The following is a 20,631-nucleotide window of genomic DNA, read 5'->3' on the forward strand; positions in this document are numbered from 1 at the left end:
AAAATACCAAATTACAGAGCGAGGTGGCGCAGTGGTTAGCACACTGGACTAGCTTTCGGGAGGACAACGGTGCAATCCCGCGTACGGCCATCCTGATTTAAGTTTTCTGTGATTTCCTTAAATCGCTCCAGGCAAATGTCGGGATGGTTCCTTCGAGAGGGCGCGGCCGTCTTCCTTCCCCATCGTTCCCTAATCCGATGAGACCGATGACCTCGCTGTTTGGTCTCTTCCCCCAAACAACCCAATCCCAACCCATCCAACATTTCATGTGAAAATGATAATAGTTAATGTATTCAGAGATGCAAAAAGAAAACAGATGGGGGGAAGCTATTTTTGTGAGATACGGTTTACAGATCTAATCACATGACTACATAAATACGTTAGAATTAGAAATATCCACAGGTACACATCTTGCATTGCACTATTTTATCTTAAGCACTCACTGCACTCGCAGGTACTGTGCTACGTAAAGTACACGAAAAAAAACTGTAAAAACGTCACACAAAGTTGAAGTCTGACATCGTCGCTCCACTCCGTATGACCTTGTTGAAAAACAGTTTCGTGTTGCCTACTGTGGGACGACAAGTGCACAGCTAATCCACACAGGATAGTAGAGTGCGCCTCCAGGTTCGCGCAGCGAAGACTCGAGCGCCGCTCGGCTGAAAGTATGCCAAATATTAGTCTTGCACGTAGTAACGTGGTATTGCTCCCACGAAGCTGTTGCCTTCATTCATAATATAACGGTGACATAGCTTTGTACACCAGCATCTCGAAAATGCAGAGAAAAAACAGGCTCCAGCATCACTTAAAAAAATGACATTGCTGTATCATAAAAATAACAGTCACACGTAAAAAAAATTAAAGCACTGAAATGACATTAAATACTCACTCATTTACGAAAACGTAAATAAAATTGTACAGTTATCAAAGTCATTAGTAATTATTATCACTTGAAAGTAAACATGAAATTTCTTTCCCTTCCCTTTCCGTTCGCTTTCTCTCTTCTTCTTCTTCTTCTTCTTCTTCACAAAGTGAGAGTATAATCTCCTTCTATTTCGTCTATTGTTCCACTTGAATTTCTTCTCAGAAATAGATGTAAAGTTACAATTGCGATTTTTGGCACGCTCGTTGGGGCTTAGCAAATTAAGTGCTCTGTTCTGCTGATCCATTGCCGAATATCCACTTGAGAAGGTTGTTTTGAATTTTTTAGAAGTCATAACACATTCCACGCCAAACTTCCCCTTTGTGTACTGAAAAACATAATTTTCTCTGCACAGAAATGTCAGAATAGCAGTTATCATTATAGATTCCTTGCGTTAATAAATCAGTAGCCTCACGTACCGAACACTGATCAGTGTCAGAGTTACAATTATGTTTTGCATATATAAATTTTTCCAGCTCATTAATGTTAATTCCAAACCCGAAAGAACGTTGTCATGTATCATAAATCCGCTATTTTCATTACATGTTCTTTGAATGTTAAGATCGGGAGCATCAAATATTGCACTCGATTCTATAGATTGATGTTCTTTCTTGTGGCTGTATTTTTAATTGAGACTGAACAACAATCACTTCATCTTCTATCTCTTCACCATGTTATTTACTGTCCTGAGTATGAGGAGAATGTTCGATATTCTTCGGTTTTCTAATCCCGTTTTTCAAATCAGTGAGCAGCCGCTCCAAGTCGTTACCTATAACTACCACCTTTTGATCCAACCTCTTGTTCAAATTTGGGCTCAACCTTTGATTATATGACTTGAATTCTCTCTTATTATCGTCTAGTTTTTTGAAAAATATTGATTATTATTATTATTTAGCTTTTAAATACCCCTACTTTTCTTTTGTAAAAACTAAATTAACTCATCCTCTTTTCCTTCACTCTCAACATGATTGTCTACTTCTGCATCTCCTGATTCGATGAAAACATCCAAATCTGAGCTTTCATTTTCTGTTGCATCTGCAGTTTGATTTCTGGCAGTCTGTGTCAATTTCATATTGAGATCGATGACAACTCTTCCTCATTAACAATGTACTCTCCATCAGTTATGTCATCATTCTCATTTTAACCACTCACCATACATTTATGCTGGCGTTCAGGCTGCGGATCTGAAATTTGTTGCAGGATGCCACGTCCTTGTCAGCAGCCTTCAGACGTATCTGAACCACTATGTGTGCTATTTTACCACGAACCTGCCTCCCTCCAAGAAGTTAACGATATATTTATTTCATTTACTGAAAGTTTGAGGAAGCAGGCAATGACAGGATCGACTGAGAACAGTTAGTATCAGTGAATCACTAACAGTACGGTTTACCACCGAAATTGTTACTTGTTTAAAATACTTTGAAATATATTTACTTTTAGCAATATTGCGCATGGTATCCTATCACAGTAATCATTTTACAATGAAACCTTAAAAGTATTATTAGTGGGCAGCGACTACTCTTGCATGCTGGACTTCGCTAAACCAATGGTAGTCGCATTAAAGTAGTGTACACTATGTGGTGTAGCAGATCCATAAATGTAATACCAAATATCGCAAAGAATAATAAATATCTTTACGTGCAGGACATAGAATACTCACGCATCCGCACACCTCAAACAATTAAATTTCATGAGGAAATTCATGCCAACAACAAGTTTCAGTGTGGAATTAACAAATAAAGAAGGACCCCAGTAAATAGAATAGATCAGCAATACATAATGGTAAAATTAACAGGCATATGAACTACGTACATTTAATGGATGTCACCATATGACCCTATACTTGAACAAAACAAAGCTAAATCATGTGAGTCCTTGAACGCTAAAAATAAAACGAAAGTTGGTTGTTTTCTTAATCTCCACATTTTGCTTATGGATGGCTCGACTGTACATGTATAATCAGACCCCACACATTTAATATTTCCAGCAGTAAAGTCAATGAATAGCTGATTGATATCAAAGGGAAAAACATCATCCACACAATTCCGAAAATTGCAAGAGCCTATAAGTGTGAGAATTATCGCACAATCAGCTTAATCGCTCAAGTTTCCAAGTTACTGACAAGAATCATATACAGAATAATTGTAAAAAACCTGATGATGTGTTAAATGACGATCAGTTTGGTTTTAGGGAAGATAAAGAAACCAGAGAGGCAATTATGACGTTGCGGTTGATAGCTGAAGCAAGACTAAGGAAAAACCAAGATACATTTATAGGATTTGGAGACCTGGAATAAGAATTCGACAGTGTCGAAAGGTAGAAGAAGTCCGAAATTCTGAGAAAAATAGGGGTAAGATATAGTGAAAGATGGGTAATGTACAATATGTACAAGATCCAAGAGGGAACTGTAAGTCTGGAAAAACCAAGAACTAAGTGCTCGGACTAAAAAATATATAAGACAGGGTCGTATTCCTTCATTCCTACTGTTCACTCTGTATATCGAAGAAGCAATGCTGGAAACATAAGAAAAGTTCAAGAGTGGAAATAAGGTTGAAGGTGAAAGGATATCAATAATAAGGTACGCTGAAGATATTGCTATCCTCAGTGAAAGTGAAGAAGAATTACTGGATGTGCTGAATGGAATGAACAGTCTAATGAGTATAGATTATGGACAGAGAGTAAATCGAAGAAAGACGAAAGTAATGAGAAGTAACAGACATGAAAACAGCGAGAAACTTAATATCAGAATCAGAATTAGAAGAAGCAGAAGAAGGACTTCTCTTACTTAGGCAGCAAAATAACTCAGGAGGATATAAAAAGCACACTAGCACTGGCAAAAAGGCCATTCTGCCCAAGTGAAATTTATTAGTATCAAACATAGGCCTTAACTGGAGGAAGACATTGCTGAGAATATACGACTGGTAGCGGAACATGGGCTGTTGGAGAATCAGAAAAGAAGAGAATCGAAGTATATGAGACGTAGTACTACAACAAGAACTTTGAAAAGTAGATGGACTAATGGGGTAAGGAAAGAGGACGTTCTCTGGAGAATGGGCGAAGAAAGGACTATATGGAAAACACAGACAAGAAGAAGAAACAGGATTGTAGGACATACATGAATACATTCGGAAATAACATCCATTGTAGTAGAGAGAGCTGTAGAGGGTAAAAACAGTAGTTGAAAACAGAAATTGGAGTACATCCAGCAAATAACTGAGGGTGTAGGTTGCAAGTGCTTCTCTGAGATGAAGAGGTTGGCACAAGAGAGGAATTCGTGGAGGACCGCATCAAACCACTTTCTGACTGATTTGATGTGGCCCAACGTGATTAAAAAGGGTGTAAGACAGGTATGTAGTCTTTGATTCCTGCTGTTCATTCTATACCTATCAAGGTACCAATGGAGGAAATAAAAGCAACGTTCAGGACTGGAATTAAAATTCAAGGTCAAAAAACAAATCAAAGAGATTTAGCAAGCAGTGTCTTAAATTCCAAATACTTCGGTGAACAGGGATCCTGGTGACTCAAAATGTTATTTTAAATGATGGTGAATTAAAGAATTACAGCTGTTTGCACTGATAAAACTTAAATTATTCAATGCCATCGCTGTTAGGCTTCTTTGGAGTAAAACATTTGCTGTAGTCGTGCTTGTAACTTGCTGTAGCACATATTATCCTATGGTATCACTGATTTTCTATTAAAAAAAAGACATGGTATTCTTACTAGAAAGAGCAGATAAGCAGTTGTTAGCATCCCACTTAGTAAATGAATCGACTTAATTTACTTCCGGTACGATGGACGTGGAAGAATTATGGGCAAATTTTAAACACATTGTAAATCACGCATTGGAGAAGTATGTGCCGAAAAAGTGGGTTACGGACGGAAAAGACCCACCGTGGTTTAACAGCGCAATTCGGAGAATGCTGGGGAAGCAAAGACAGTTGCACTCCCGGTACAAGAAATATCGAGAGAATGAGGACAGGCAAAAGTTAGTAGAGATCCGTGCTGCTGTAAAAAGAGCGATGCGCGAAGCATACAACCACTACCACCGTCATACCTTAGCAAAAGATCTTGCTGAAAACCCAAGGAAATTCTGGTCTTACGTAAAATCGGAAGCGGGTCAAAGGCTTCCATCCAGTCACTCACTGATCAGTCTGGCCTGGCAACGGAAGACAGCAAAACGAAAGCTGAAATTTTAAATTTAGCATTTGATAAATCTTTCAAGCAGGAGGATCGTACAAACATACCGCCATTTGAGTCTCGTACAGATTCCCGTTTGGAGGACATAGTGATAGACATCCCTGGGGTTGTGAAGCCGCTGAATGGGTTGAAAATAAATAAATCGCCAGTTCCTGATGGGATTCCATTCGGTTTTATAGAGAGTACTCTACTGCATTGGCTCCCTACTTAGCTTGCATTTATCGCGAATCTCTTGCCCAACGTAAAGTCCCGAGCGACTGGAAAAAAGCGCAGGTGTATATCAGAAGGGTAGAAGGACGGATCCTCAAAATTACAGACCAATATACTTAACATCGGTTTGTTGCAGGGTTCTCGAACATATTCTCAGTTCGAATATAATGAATTTACCGAAGACAGAGAAGTTGCTGTCAATGCATCAGCACGGCTTTAGAAAGTATCGCTCCTGCGAAACGCAACTCGCCCTTTTTTCACATGATATCTTGCGAACCGTGGATGAAGGGTACCAGACGGATCCTATATTCCTTGACTCCCGGAAAGCGTTTGACTCGGCGCCCCACTGCAGACTCCTAACTAAAAAAATTGTTGAAATGGCTCTGAGCACTATGGGACTCAACTGCTGAGGTCATTAGTCCCCTAGAACTTAGAACTAGTTAAATCTAACTAACCTAAGGACATCACAAACATCCATGCCCGAGGCAGGATTCGAACCTGCGACCGTAGCGGCCTTGCGGTTCCAGACTGCAGCGCCTTTAACCGCACGGCCACTTCGGCCGGCACTCCTAATAAAGTACGAGCATATGGCAATGGTTCCCAAGTATGTGAGTGGCTCGAAGACTTCGTAAATAATAGAACCCAGTATGTTGTCCTCGATGGTGAGTGTTCATCGGAGGTGAGGGTATCATCTGGAGTGCCCCAGGGAAGTGTGGTAGGTCCGCTGTTGTTTTCTATCTACATAAAAGGTCTTTTGGATAGGGTGGACAGCAATGTGCGGCTGTTTGCTGATGATGCTGTGGTGTACGGGAAGGTGTCGTCGTTGAATGACTGTAGGAGATTACAAGATGACTTGGACAGGATTTTTGATTGGTGTAAATAATGCCAGATAACTCTAAATATATATAAATGTAAATTAATGCGGAGGAATAGGAAAAAGAATCCCGTAATGTGTGAATACTCCATTAGTAGTGTAGCGCTTGACACAGTAACGTCGATTAAATATTTGGGCGTAACATTGCAGAGCGATATGAAGTGGGACAAGCATGTAATGGCAGTTGTGGGAAAGGTGGATAGTCGTCTTCGGTTCATTGGTAGAATTTTGGGAAGATGTGGTTCATCTGTAAAAGAGATCGCTTATAAAACACTAATACGACCTATTCTTGAGTACTGCTCGAGCGTTTGGGATCCCTATCAGGTCGGATTTAGGGAGGACATAGAAGCAATTCAGAGGCGGGCTGCTAGATTTGTTACTGGTAGGTTTGATTATCACGCGATTGTTACAGAAATGTTTCAGGAACTCGGGTGGGAGTCTCTGGAGAAAAGAAGGCATTCTTTTCGTGAATCGCTACTGAGGAAATTTAGAGAACCAGCATTTGAGGCTGCCTCCAACTTATATTTCGCGGAAAGACCACAAAGATAAGATAAGAGAGATTAGGGCTCGTACAGAGGCATATAGGAAGTCATTTTTCCCTCGTTCTGTTTGGGAGTGGAACAGGGATGCTAGTTGTGGTACGAGATACCCTCCGCCACGCACCGTATGGTGGATTGCGGAGTATGTGTGTAGGTGTAGGTGAAGAAATATGCTACGACAGATGTGAATGGGAGCACATGAATTTTATTTTCAATTTATGTCAACACATAAATTATATTTACTGCTATACTGAAAAACTTAATTATAATTACAACGTTTCTTCCTAATAATGTAGAAGAAACCTTTAATCTGAACAAGATACCAATATGTAGTGAGATATTGGCTCTGCAGAGAGAGTTCTTATCCTCTTCCTTTACAAAGTTTCATTCCCCGAATTGAGGAAATAGTAAGTCAAGAGGCTATGTGATAAAACCTATTAAATGTGGAATGTATTACTCAGCGTAAATAAAACCCAAAAAGAATGAATGTAGAACATGTTTGGCATGTACAGTGAATGTTATAGTTTACACAGCAAATATAACATCAATAGATTATGCGAGTCTAAGAGTATTGTTTTTTTTGACTAACTGATGTGAAAATGAAGCAAACCTTTCCGAATTTGCTAAAGTACTTAGATTTTTCGAATACAATATTCCTTCCGTGATATTTATGTCAAGTCTTTGGTTTTTCCTTACAGAGTTTAGGACAGGATCCACTGCAGACAAAATTAATTTCAAAGAAAGTTGTCGAGCTGATTTCAATTTTGCTATTTAGTATGTTCACTGTGCCACTGCGAAGTAGTCTGCTGTAGTAAATGGGTGAATAAAAGAAATCGAAATTTTTACCATTGCATTTACCTGCTTCATGACACAAGCTAGTCTCCCCACTTCTTCAACCCAGTGCTGTCCAAACTATGAAGGATTTAATATTTGGGGAGAATATTATCAAGGCAACTAAAACAGAATTGTGCAGTCACCACACAATTTTTTTAATTCGTGTACAAAACATAAGTGGGGCTCTTGGGTCCTGGGAGGATATGATTATCGTATGTGATTGGATTAACTGATAACTAATGTTTACAGACCAGGTATGAAAAACTTATGGAGAGCTTGGCTGTTATGATGAAATATCATGGTACATATAGAAACACGATATTCTCTCGTCCAGACGTAGGAAAACGTTAAGTACTGTAAATATTAAGTAAGTTCATGATTAAGTATTGTTATCTGCACGCGTTTCAGAGCGTCCTCCATTTTTCACAGACACTGGCCAGTGTATCCTTTGTTGTTCAGTGTAACATCTTTAGGTAGAGATAAATTCTTTTGTTTTAGTCATAATACTAGAACTGTCTCTTGATGATGTGTTTCAAGTTATTTTACCTTTTCTTCCAATCCCCTTCACCCTTCCAATATCTTTCTTAGCTACCAGCCCCTATCAAACATGTCTTCTGAACTATAAAATAGGCATTTTTCTGTATAAATTTCAATAAATGACGTACACATTGATGAATACTCTGCCAATTATGTCCACCATTTTAGTGTCTTACAATGAACACTGTACAATGACCGCAGTTGATTTCCACACTCTATATCTCCTATAAACTCTAAACTCTAGCTGAATTTGGACAATGAATATGTACCCCTATACCATCTTTTTGATTTCTACTGACAGTAGCTACTTCATTCTCTTGGAAATTTGGAAGAAGGGGTCTTATTCTACTGTCCTTCTACTTGAACATAGATATACCCACATCAGAAGTCATATGTTCAAAATCACCTCGTCTTTATAATAAAGATGTCCAATAGTTCGTGTCCTATGCCACTTGTGGTGGTGGTGGCAGAGCAAGTGTAGAATATTACTCATTTTCTGTTTGCAGAAACGTTCCTACATGGATATTTCAATTCTCCGCCATTTTTTACAAGTCCACAGACGTTTCATGATGTTAGATTCCTCTTAGGTGGCGTGATAATATGCAAGCCATTGTTTTTAACACACTAATTTGTTATGCAGGGACAACTTCCTTGCAGTGAAACGTTGGTGTGGTATGTAGCAAGAGTGTATTTGTTTAAGTAATTCACTGTATAAACTGTTAAAGATTTATAGTCTCATGTTCGTGTGTGTCTTTGGATGGAAAATTAGATATTTTTAATCTTGGGATAATATCAGAAAAATGCCCCAAAACTTCTAAAAATGCCCAAAAAATATAAAGAGCACTGTGCAAGTAGATTGATTCCATATCACTCTAGTGACAAAGTGACTCAAGCATTTTTAAGGAAAAATATCTTACTAATTAAGATAAGAGTGATGTAACTACAGAGGCAGCAACATTTTGAAAACAAGTAACAAATTATATTAATTAAGACAACTGAAATTGATATACTGGGTCATAAAGTATAGGATAACACTCCATCATTTCTCTCACTTCTACTGACATAAAGCATAGTAATTCAGCCTGTCATACCACCTGTACAACACACATTTGGGGTAAAGGAGTGGGAGGATGGGGAGTATGGGGAAGAGGAGGGGGGAAGTCGCAACTTAAAAGGACATTAACATCTGGGACTTGAATAAATGATAAAAAACGAATGGTCAATTTGTTTACATGAGCTATGTCGTTTTTTATGTAAGTGGCTCAGCCCAGTGAGTGATTGGTTTACATAGATGATGTCATTGTTTATATTTGGAAGAGAACATGTATGTGATTTGGAGCCAAGTCAACTGATGACACTTTGCATATGGAGAACAATAGTCCTTTGCTCCAATACTGGTACACCTCCACTACTATTTGAATTTCGGGCCAATCTGTACTTACTGTTTGCAGCTATCACAAGGGTCACAGGTAGTTTTGCCCCCACTACTCATATGTCCCCCCTACATGTTGGGTACAGATATCTATGTAAATAAGTTCGTTCTTTATTGATCTGTTTTATGTGTATTACATTTGTGAGGGTGCAAACCACATATTTAAAACCGAATAAATATACAAGTATTCACCTACATCTCAAAGTTTGGTGCGTATACTTCCTAGTTTTGACAGTTGCTCTTAAACGCACGTAACAGCACGTAGTGGATTAGAGATGCCAGCTTCAGAGTATAAGCACCTGCCTGTGATATTTAATTCTCAATCTGGACTATATTGTTCACACATAAGCAGTACTTAAAAAGTGTGGTTAGTGTACATTTTGCTCACAAGGGAGTGTTGAACATAATGCTACCTGTGGAAATTTTAAGTCAGTGAGAATGAATTCAATTAAGATGGTCTTCTGTAAATTTAAATCTAAAGAACATCCAGTTAATTGAGATGGTCTTCCGTAAATTTAGATCTAAAGAACATCCAGTTAACGACAGGTTCTCTATCTGTGATATCTACTACGACTGGCAGAGGACATATTGGCTTATTGCCAGCCGCCATGAGGACTTTTTCTCGTACATGACTAATACTTATATCGTGTTGTTAGGGAAAACTATCCGAAAAATATTAAATTTTATCAAGAGGACATGTAGTATATCTTAAGCAATTTTTCAGCAAAGTGAAAAATAAGAAACCAAAACATGCTCACCATCCTAGTGAATTCAGTGACACGAGTTGGCTACAATGAATGAAGCACACATATCGAACTGTCTAACGTATCATATTTTTTCTGTGGGTGAATTATTTACCAAAAGTGTTGAATATCTATAAGATAAATCGCCTGTGTGGTAAAGTATAACTGTTTCATGATGGATGACGGCTTTGCTTCAGGAGTGGGGCATGTATGCTCCTCTCATACCATTCCGACCAGTTGTGGAGGCTGATGGACAGGACACGTTTCTACCAAGGCATCCAGTTCATCTACAGCCCCACACTGCTGTCCCATGGCTGTTAGGGGTCACTAAAGAAGAAGGAAGCTTCTTTGCAGGAGGTAAGACTTTGAACTTCAAAGTGTATTTACGGTATTTCACATGTATTGCTGAGCTAATGGTTTGGTGATTGAAGTTCGTATCGCACGAAATATGTTGGCGTATTCTGCCTCATTGCCATCACTTTTGACGGTGACAACTTGGGGAATTTACATGTTAAGACGTTAATTGAATGAAGGAGTCTGCCATTAAATACAGTAGTAAGTGAAACTGACAACTGCACAATATGTATAGCACTCAGCTAATGATGGGGAACTTTGGAATCGGTATTGAATTGGATCCATTTCCTGCCCTACACAAAGAACCATGAAATGAAAAACAGTATGGATATTATGTCGTCTTTTACGATTGTATAAAGCCTTATTTCGCCCCAACGCATTTCGCTTGTTCACTGGTCACCGTAACGATGAGCGTTTCGTTTACATATCGGTTTTACTAAATAACAAACAGTTCTCATTTTTAAAGTGATTGTTTAATAACGTATGTTTCTTGTCGCCTGTATTATTTCAATGCATTCTTCTGTACACTTCTGCACTCCCATGATATCTGTGAAATTGTGAGAGTGGCTGGGAGACCTTAAAAAAGGAAAGAACAACAAAGAACAAGACTTTAAAGAACAGTACTCACGTCTCATGCTTATGGTTGATAAGAGGATAAAAACAGAGGGTCCAGTGCCAATCACACTAGTTACCACCCATAGAGATTACAGTTAGATAAACGAGGTAGAATGACTATAGGATCAATGTCACTGATAAGGATTTCCAGTGTCATATCACGCACTTGGGCGAACTAAATCTAGGTCATCCCCGTAGTCCTCTCCCCCTGGGGACCGCTTGCATGTGTATGTGGTGTCATCCAGGGGGCCCATTTCCCCTCCATTCCCTCTCAGCCCCTCCCAACCCTCCTGGGCCGATGAGATTCAAGCACTCCCTCCCCATCTTCATCTTTTATAACTGAGGCACTTCAGTGGGTGGCTTCACTCCGGAACTGCAGAACGAGGAGAGGGGCGGCAGGTACCTATGTGTTAATAAAAAATTATTGTAATTACGTTAAGTCACATCACTTGAGGTCTATTTGTTAATAACAGAATTAAATGTACTTGCTTTTCGCCAGTCGAGACATAGGCAGCCCAGGTAAATGTGCAAGTACTCTCATTTTTCGACAATTTTACGCATTCTTCCAAATTTTTTCGTATTTCGCCTTATTTTCCACAATTTTACGTTATTTCCGTATTTTTCCAGAACTGGGACTAGTTAAGTGAGTACCGAGCCACTGCTTTCCATGTCACATGAAAATTGTGTAGCATCAGGTCATGTCAGGACCTCGCGTGAAAGTTATCGTCTACATCTACATCTACGTGATTACTCTGCTATTCACAATAAAGTGCCTGGCACAGTGTTCAATGAACCACCTTTAGCTGTCCCTCTACCGTTTCACTTTCGAACAGCGTGCGAGAAAACCAGCACTTAAATTTTTCTGTGCGAGCCCTGATTTCTCTTATTTTATCGTGATGATCATTTCTCCCTAAGCAGGTGGATAACAACAGAGTTTTTTGGCAATCGGTGGAGAAAACTGGTGATAGAAATTTGATGAGAAGTTCCCGCCGCAACGAAAAACGCCTTTGTTTTAATGATTGCCGCTCCAATTCACGTATCATGTCTGTGGCACTATGTCTCCTATTTCGCTATAATACAAAACGAGCTGCCCTTCTTTGAAGTATTTCGATGTCATCCGTCAGTACCGCGTGATGCGAATCCCACACCGCACAGTAATATTCCACAATAGGGCGGACAAGCGTGATGTAAGCAGTCTCTTTAGTAAACCTGTTGCACTTTCTATGTGTACTGCCAATGAATCGCAGTCTTTGGTTTGAACAATCCACAACATTATCTATGTGATCGTTCAAATTTAGGTACAATGCAAATGCCGTGTGGCTAGGGCCTCCCGTCGGGTAGATCGGTCGCCTGGTGCAAGTCTTTTGAGTTGACGCCACTGCGGCGACTTGCGTGTCGATGGAATCAGATGATGATGATAAGGATAACACATCACTCAGTTGGGAATCGAACCCGGTCTCCTTCGTACGACACTCCGTCGCGCTGACCACTCAGTTACCGGGGGCGGACGTTCAAATTTAGGTGATTTGTAATTGTAATCCCTAAGTATTTAATTGAATTTACAGCCTTCAGTTTTTTGTGACTTATCGCGTACTCGAAATTTAGAGGGTTTCTTTTAGTACTCATGTGAATAACTTCACACTTTTCTTTATTCAGGGTCAATTGCCACTTTTTGCACCATACAGATATTTTATCTAAATAATTTTGCAGTTCGTTTTGGTCATCTAATGACTTTACAATCCGGTAAATGACAGCATCATCAGCAAACAATGTAAGACGGCTACTCAGATTGTCTCCTATATCGTTAATATAGATCAGGAACATTGGAGAGCCTATAACACTTCCTTGAGGGACGCAGGATATTACTTCTGTTTTACTTTATGACTTTCCATCTATTACTACGAACTGTGACCTTTCTGACAGGAAATCACGAGTCCAGTCTCACAACTGAGGCGTTATTCCATAGGCACGCAGTTGGGTTAGAACATACTTGTGAGGAACGGTGTCGATAGCCTTCTGTAAATCTAAAAATATGGAATCAATTTGACATCCCCTGAGGATATCACTCATTACTTCATGAGCATAAAGAGCTAGTTGCGTTTCGCAAGAACGATATTTTCTGGATCCGAGCTGACTATGTGTAAAAAAATCGTTTTCTTCCAGCATTTCATAATGTTCGAATATAGTATACGTTCGAAAACCCTACTGCAAATCGACGTTAGTGAAATGAGCCTGTAATTCAACAGATTACTCCTACTTTTCTTTTTGGGTATTGGTGTGACTCGAGCAATTTTCCAGTCTTTAGGTACGGATCTTTCTGTGAGCAAGCGGCTGTATATAATTGCAATGTATGGAGCTATTTTATCAGCATACTCTGAGAGGAACCTGACTGGTATACAATCTGGACCGGACGCCTTGAATTTTTAAAGTGATTTAAGCAGTTTTGCTACAACGAGGATGTCTACTTCTATGTTTCTCATCTTGGCAGTTGTTCTTGAATGGAATTCAGGAATATTTACTTCGTCTTTTTTGGTGAAGTAGTGTCGGAAAACCGTGTTTAATAACTCTGCTTTAGTGGCACTGTCATCAGTGACTTCACCGTTGTTATCACGCAGTGAAGGTATTGATTGCGTCTTGCCACTGGTGTGCTTCATATATGACCAGAATCTCTTTGGATTCTCTGCCAGATTCGAAGACGGAGTTTCGTTGTGGAAATTATTAAAAGCATCTCACGCAAGTTTTCGATCTCCTGTAAAAGTTTTGCTAATTTTGTGGATTTTGGTTTCTTTTAAATTTGGCATGTTTCTTTCGCTGCTTCTGCAACAGCGACCCCTTTTGTGTACCATGGGGGATCAGTACCATCACTTCTCTCAATTGCTGTCGATACTGTATCTTTGAAATAATTTCACAGCTTTTCTATGCTTATATGGCCAGTTTGGAAGGAACGAAGACCGTCTCTCAAAACGGCGTTAAGAGCATTTTTATCAGCTTTTTTAAATGCATATACTTTACGTTGCTTTTTGATGGTTGTAGGTGCTACGGCTTTCTGCTTAGCAGCAACTGCGTTGTGGTCGCTAATCCCTGTATTCGTCACGGTGCTCCCTATTTGTCCAGGAGTATTTGTTGCTAAGAAGTCAAGTTTGCTTTCGCAAACATATACGCTTCGAGTGGGCTCATGAACTAATTGTGTTCAAAATAATTTTCTGAGAAAGCATTCAGTACAATTTCGGATGGCATTATGCCTGCCGCCGACTTTAAACGTATAATTTTTCCAGCATGTCGAGGGTAGATTGATGTCACCACCGGCTATAACTGTATGAGCTGGGTACCTGTTTTAAATGAGGCTCAAGTCTTCTTTGAACCTTTCAGCAACTATATCTTGTGTGTCGGGGGTTCGGTAAAACGATCCAATTAATAGTCTAGTCCGATGGTCAAGTATAACCTCTAACCATACTATTTCGTCGGAACTATCAACTTCAATTTCAGTAAAAGGCAAACTACTTCTGATAACAATAAATTCTCCACCACCAACTGTATTTAATCTATCCTTTATGAACACTGTTAGATCGTTTGAATAAATTTCGGCTAAACCAAAGTGACACACGTCACTGGTACCGACATGAGCCACTACCTGCAGTTGGCTGCACCCTGCACTCTTCATGGCATCTGGAAGCACCCTTTCCACATCCAGAATGACTCCCCCCAGAATGCACTCGGTGTGCACACTGGCTTCCTTCCCCTCCTTGGCAGGCATGTTCCTAAGGGGTCCCATCACGCGCCTAACGTTGGAGCTCCCAACTAATGTCGGCACGGTAACTCAGCGTGTTCAGTCAGAGCGTTAGCTGCCCTCTGTAATAAAAAAAACTGAGTTAATGGATCAACGACGAACTGAAACGGATGTCTTGCGATGTCCGCCCCGAGCAGATACAACGAACGAAAAGGAACAAAATGAGATTTAAAAAAAAACTACTAGCATACCCACCCTCTGTGAATGCGCAGACCTTAAGGGTTGAGAAGCTTCCTCTGGAACAGGGTGGACGACTGCCTCCAGCTCAGTGACATCGTCAGCCACAGATAACGCCCATTACCTGTTCGTCAAACGAACTGGGGAGGCCCTACGATCGGCCCCTCCGAAAGTTTTTCGCTGCCTGCCAGACTTTGAAATGATCTCCCACTCGCCCACAAATGAGGGGTCAACTTCAGTGCAGGCAGTACCCGGGGCGGATACAGCAGTGGACCGATCAGTTGACACGTGGGACGTGCTCGACGTCCCTTGCATCCCCGCGTCCAACCCCTGACAGTGATGCCACTTGGCAGCAGCCTCAAGCTGTGTGACGGAAGGCAATGCAGCCTGGAGCTGCGAGCGAAGGGTCCCCAACTCAGCTTGCATCTGTATACAGCAGTCACAGTTTCTATCCATTACTGCAGTCGCTCCTGCTTGAAACTCGTAAAAATATGTAATAAACGAATGGTGTACTTGACTCATTAGCAGCAAGAATTCGAAGTGCTCTCTTACTAACGGTCTAAACGACATTGAGCTACACTAACCAAAGCAAACAAAATCCTGTATGATACGAGGCTCGATAAGAATAGCAGTACTGTACGATACGCTGTTATTAAAATAAAAGTTGTGTCATGTCATGTCAATTTTACATCAACGTCGTGCCAATGACATGATGCCTCGGCCAATCACAGTTCAGCAGCACGTGTCCACACGTATCAGAATTATTTATCGCTGCTAAGCTGTCACTAGACCACTAGTGTGCATGACATCATGGTGTATGTGTTAGAAATGAACCGTTTCCCTATTGGTGATAATAATGGCGTCACGATGTATTAATGACGTTATAGCAAATGCTATAAGCACTGCAGTTTTACCAATTTCCGACCAAAGATGTAGAATGTGTAGGAAATACCGCTTGATAGATAACCCTGCTAAGCCAACATTATCTTGCTAAAAGGAACACGTTGTTGCAATAATGATGTAATGGTAAATTTATGACGTCATAGTAAAATTTTTATTTTATTTACATGTCAAGTTGCGTAGGACCAAATTGAGGAGCAAATCTCCAAGGTCATGGAACGTGTCAGTACATGAACTTACAACACAAAAGTAATAAGAGATAAAAATAAATGTTCATGAACCTGAAAGAAAATCAGTCCATAAGTTTAAGCAAACGCTATCAGCATTACATCTGAGGTTTATCAATATCCAAGTAAAGATTCTGAGTGTACAAAAAGTAGCACACTGCTACAAAATACGCACCTAGAGAGGTGACGAATATGTCCAGCGAAATGAGTCATGGCTATAAGATAGAGCACAGTTTTTTGCCACTACCATAGCTGCCGACCCCAAGGCCGCGAAGAAGAGTTTCTGCCCAACACCCATCATCCCACCAGGATTTTCGGTGAAATTTGCACAATTTACGTGTAATCGCCTCCGATGCGACTGTGCTGGCTGATGGTTGGAAGAAAAAGCTGTTGCGAAAAAGGTTACACCAGGCAGAATCATCCCACCCATGACAAACAGATCCAAACACATCCCCGGAAATACGTGGACTCTGTTGCTGATCAGCGTCAAACAATCCCCTCCCCTTTTCTCTCTGGAACTCTTAGAACTAAGCTGCCCAAGCCATCATTCTTTCAAAACTAGCGCTTGTACACGGGTGGCATCAGTCTCGGTCAGCCACAGGTACCAGGCAGAAGGAAAATGTGTCTAACCTACCGCAACATGATATGAACTATCACAGTATTACAGTGTGACATCACTGTAAGACTTGTAAATAATCCAAAGCGTATAGAAACGTCGCCGACGAACAAATAAAACTGAGCAATGAACATAGCGCAGAAAAAGCGTTATTTCTACATATGAAGTTATCGACTGGCTAAGGTCGCCACTTCTCTCGCTATACAATAAATGCGATGTTAGAGAGAGCTGCAGAGTTCACATATCATATGATGATAAGCCGATTCTCCAGACACACACATGTTATATTTTGACTAAAGTTCAGTCTTGATCACTCATGTATGTTTTAATGATACAATTTTTTAACCGGTTTCGGTTCTTTCTACAGAACCATCATCAGACCCATGGCTCCCTTAGGATGGTAGGCAGAGCTCTCCTCACTGCTACGCAGTCAACTGCGGAGCAGTGAGGAGAGCTCCGCCTACCATCCTAAGGGAGCCATGGGTCTGATGATGGTTCTGTAGAAAGAACCGAAACCGGTTAAAAAATTGTATCATTAAAACATACATGAGTGATCAAGACTGAACTTTAGTCAAAATATAACAATTAATTGATGACTGCTTTCCAAAAATGTTTACCAAAACACACATGTTATTTGAATTCATCTTCCACAAACAGGAAGCAACTTACGAACAACACACGTACAATGGTTAGTGGTGTTTAACGTCCCGTCGACAGCGAGGTCATTAGAGACGGAGCGCAAGCTCGGGTTAGGGAAGGAAATCGGCCGTGCCCTTTCAAAGGAACCATCCCGGCATTTGCCTGAAAGGATTTAGGGAAATCACGGAAAACCTAAATCAGGATGGCCGGAGACGGGATTGAACCGTCGTCCCCCCGAATGCGAGTCCAGTGTGCTAACCACTGCGCCACCTCGCTCGGTCACACACGCACAATGACTGCATGCAGATCACCACCATATCTTCTCGAATACCACAATCGCCTCCAGTGAACGCTGCTTCCATCACCACCGTGAGTCTCCAGATAGCTTAGAGGATTACACCTGTCGATGCAACGGTGCTCCTCGCATAAGTGAAACGTCTAGCCCTGTGGAAGATCCACAGCGTGTTGACACTGGATGTCAGTAACGGGCAGAAACCATGGAAAACTGATAAATGAGGTCCCTACGCACTGTGATAGAGATGCATGCGTGTTCTCTGAATCAGTCAATGAACTCGCTATGAAGGCGACCTCAAAAAAGTAGCCGTGAGCTGCTGAATTTACACGTACGCTATTATTAAGAAAAAAACGACGATATCTTGTGTCAAATAAAATGTATAATTTTGGTAGCAAATACATTCCAACACGTACCCATCATCAAGCTCAATATGTTGGACGCTAAGATTTTACCACGAATCCTCCTCTCTCATGGTTCTCATATATCGTCAGAGCTGCAGAAGGTCACAACACTGTCATTCAAGATGGTGCATACGTCGGGTAATATCAGAGTCAATTTGATATTCTGATGCTGCCAAGAGGAGTCCGTAGATAGGATATTACTAAATTTTTGTTTTAGTTCTCTTCTATGACGATCTATGTAAGAATTATTTTGGAAATAGCTCATAACTCTTGCATGTAAAGAATTCCTCTTACAGCTAACTAACCCATGGGTAATTTATTTTTGGAATATAACTTTAAGGTAATAATATAACACAGCTATTAATCATAAGCGTAATTATTCTCAATAGGGAATGTGGTGAATGTCATGATTCTCAGCGCATGATAAAAGAGAAGTCCACTGGGAGAAAAAAATTCTAGAAGTTTAAGGATGTCATGGAACCTTAGCTGTAAGACTACAGACCAATGCATGCAACTATATCCATAGCCTTACAAGACGACGTGTTCATCACGTTACTTCGCGTATGCATTATTCACGTCTACGTATTATAAGTGAATCACGTCAGTTCCTGTAATACATCTCATCTATTAAGCAACCTGTTATGGGCCTCAGACCGACGATCAAATCACGCGAGCAGTCCTCTTTTCTTTTCTCTCTTTTCTTTTACTTAAAAAATGTCGGAAAACGTGTCGAATCAATTCCAGAAACGTAGTATGTAAGTGATAAATAATTACAGACTAGAATGAGATTTTCACTCTGCAGCGGAGTGTGCGCTGATATGAAACTTCCTGGCAGATTAAAACTGTGTGCCCGACCGAGACTCGAACTCGGGACCTTTGCCTTTCGCGGGCAAGTGCTCTACCATCTGAGCTACCGAAGCACGACTCACGCCCGGTACTCACAGCTTTACTTCTGCCAGTATCTCGTCTCCTACCTTCCAAACTTTACAGAAGCTCTCCTACGAAACTTGCAGAACTAGCACTCCTGAAAGAAAGGATACAGCGGAGACATGGCTTAGCCACAGCCTGGGGGATGTTTCCAGAATGAGATTTTCACTCTGCAGCGGAGTGTGCGCTGATATGAAACATCCTGGCAGATTAAAACTGTGTGCCCGACCGAGACTCGAACTCGGGATCTTTGCCTTTCGCGGGCAAGTGCTCTACAGACTAGATTATTCATAATGGATAATCACTGGTATCTGTGACAGAATACTGATATTAGCATGACGGTATGGTGCTGTGTCGCACTTCCAGATAGACACTAAAGGGTCAAAGAAACTGGTACAGGCATGCGTATTCAAATACAGCGGTATGTAAACTGGCAGAATACGGCGCTGCGGTTGGCAACGCCTATTGTAAAGGCCCGTCCACACGCAACGATCTGTCTGCGCAAATGTCTGCGCACATCACATCTGCGCAGACAGATCGTTGCGTGTGGACAGAAGATTTGCACCAACCTGAGGTGTGTGCAAACCTGGAAGTTGGAGTTGGAGGTTTGAGCGAAACCTCTCAAATCTGTGGGTTCAAACCACATCTGCGCAGACAAGTTGGAGCGTGTGGACAGGAGATCGCCGCAAATCTGGCACGAAACAGCTGTTTGCTCAGTGTAGTGTTTGTATTTGTGCGCATAGCGCATTAAAATGGCTGATACTCGTCAGTGTTCTCGAGAGTTTGTGAGGGAATTCATTGAAATATGTAGAAACCATCCATGTTTGTGGAAGATTAAAAGTAAAGAATGTAGTGACCGAGACAAAAAGACGGCAGCATACAATGCTCTAATTGAAACATTGCGGGCAGTTGACGCCTCGGCAAACAGAGAAACGGTAATTAAAAAAAAATCGTTGCGAACTGGCGAAATTATTTGCGGATGGATGTCTAAACTTATAATTATCTCTTAAAGCTTGTAACCCCTCATATTATGAGAAAAAATACTTGTATGAGAAGGGCAATGTCTCCTCATGAACGGCTGGCGGTAACATTAAGATTCCTAGCAACAGGAAGGAGCTACAAGGATTTGGAATTTTCAACTGAAATATCGAAACAAGCGTTGAGTAAAACAATACCCAACACATGTGAAGCTATTTACGCTGTCCTGAAGGATGAGTGCATGAAGGCAAGCTAAGTAAATTAAGTCTGTCAGCGAACTGTTGGCCGAAAAGAGTTATCCAAAGTTCAGAAATCTAGAAGATCTGGTGTAAGAGTAGATCAAGTATACCAGCCAACGTTATGGTATTTTGATCTGCTTGGCTTTCTTAGTGATCAAGAAACGCCAAGACCAAGCAGGAGTACAATT

At 40.7% G+C, this 20,631-nt stretch overlaps 1 protein-coding gene across 1 annotated transcript in view; it reads left to right on the top strand.

Annotated features, from left to right (window-relative positions):
* The window catches only part of LOC126174807 (venom carboxylesterase-6-like), a 121,652-nt gene that overhangs the window by 38,084 nt on the left and 62,937 nt on the right, over nucleotides 1-20,631 (top strand). Inside the window, exon 6 of the mRNA XM_049921181.1 lies at nucleotides 10,486-10,645. Within this exon, the coding sequence (XP_049777138.1) occupies nucleotides 10,486-10,645 (160 nt within the window). The remainder of the gene's footprint in view (nucleotides 1-10,485; nucleotides 10,646-20,631) is intronic.

The sequence above is a fragment of the Schistocerca cancellata genome, chromosome 3, assembly GCF_023864275.1.
Source record: "Schistocerca cancellata isolate TAMUIC-IGC-003103 chromosome 3, iqSchCanc2.1, whole genome shotgun sequence".
In the NCBI taxonomy this organism is placed as follows: Eukaryota; Metazoa; Arthropoda; class Insecta; order Orthoptera; family Acrididae; genus Schistocerca; species Schistocerca cancellata.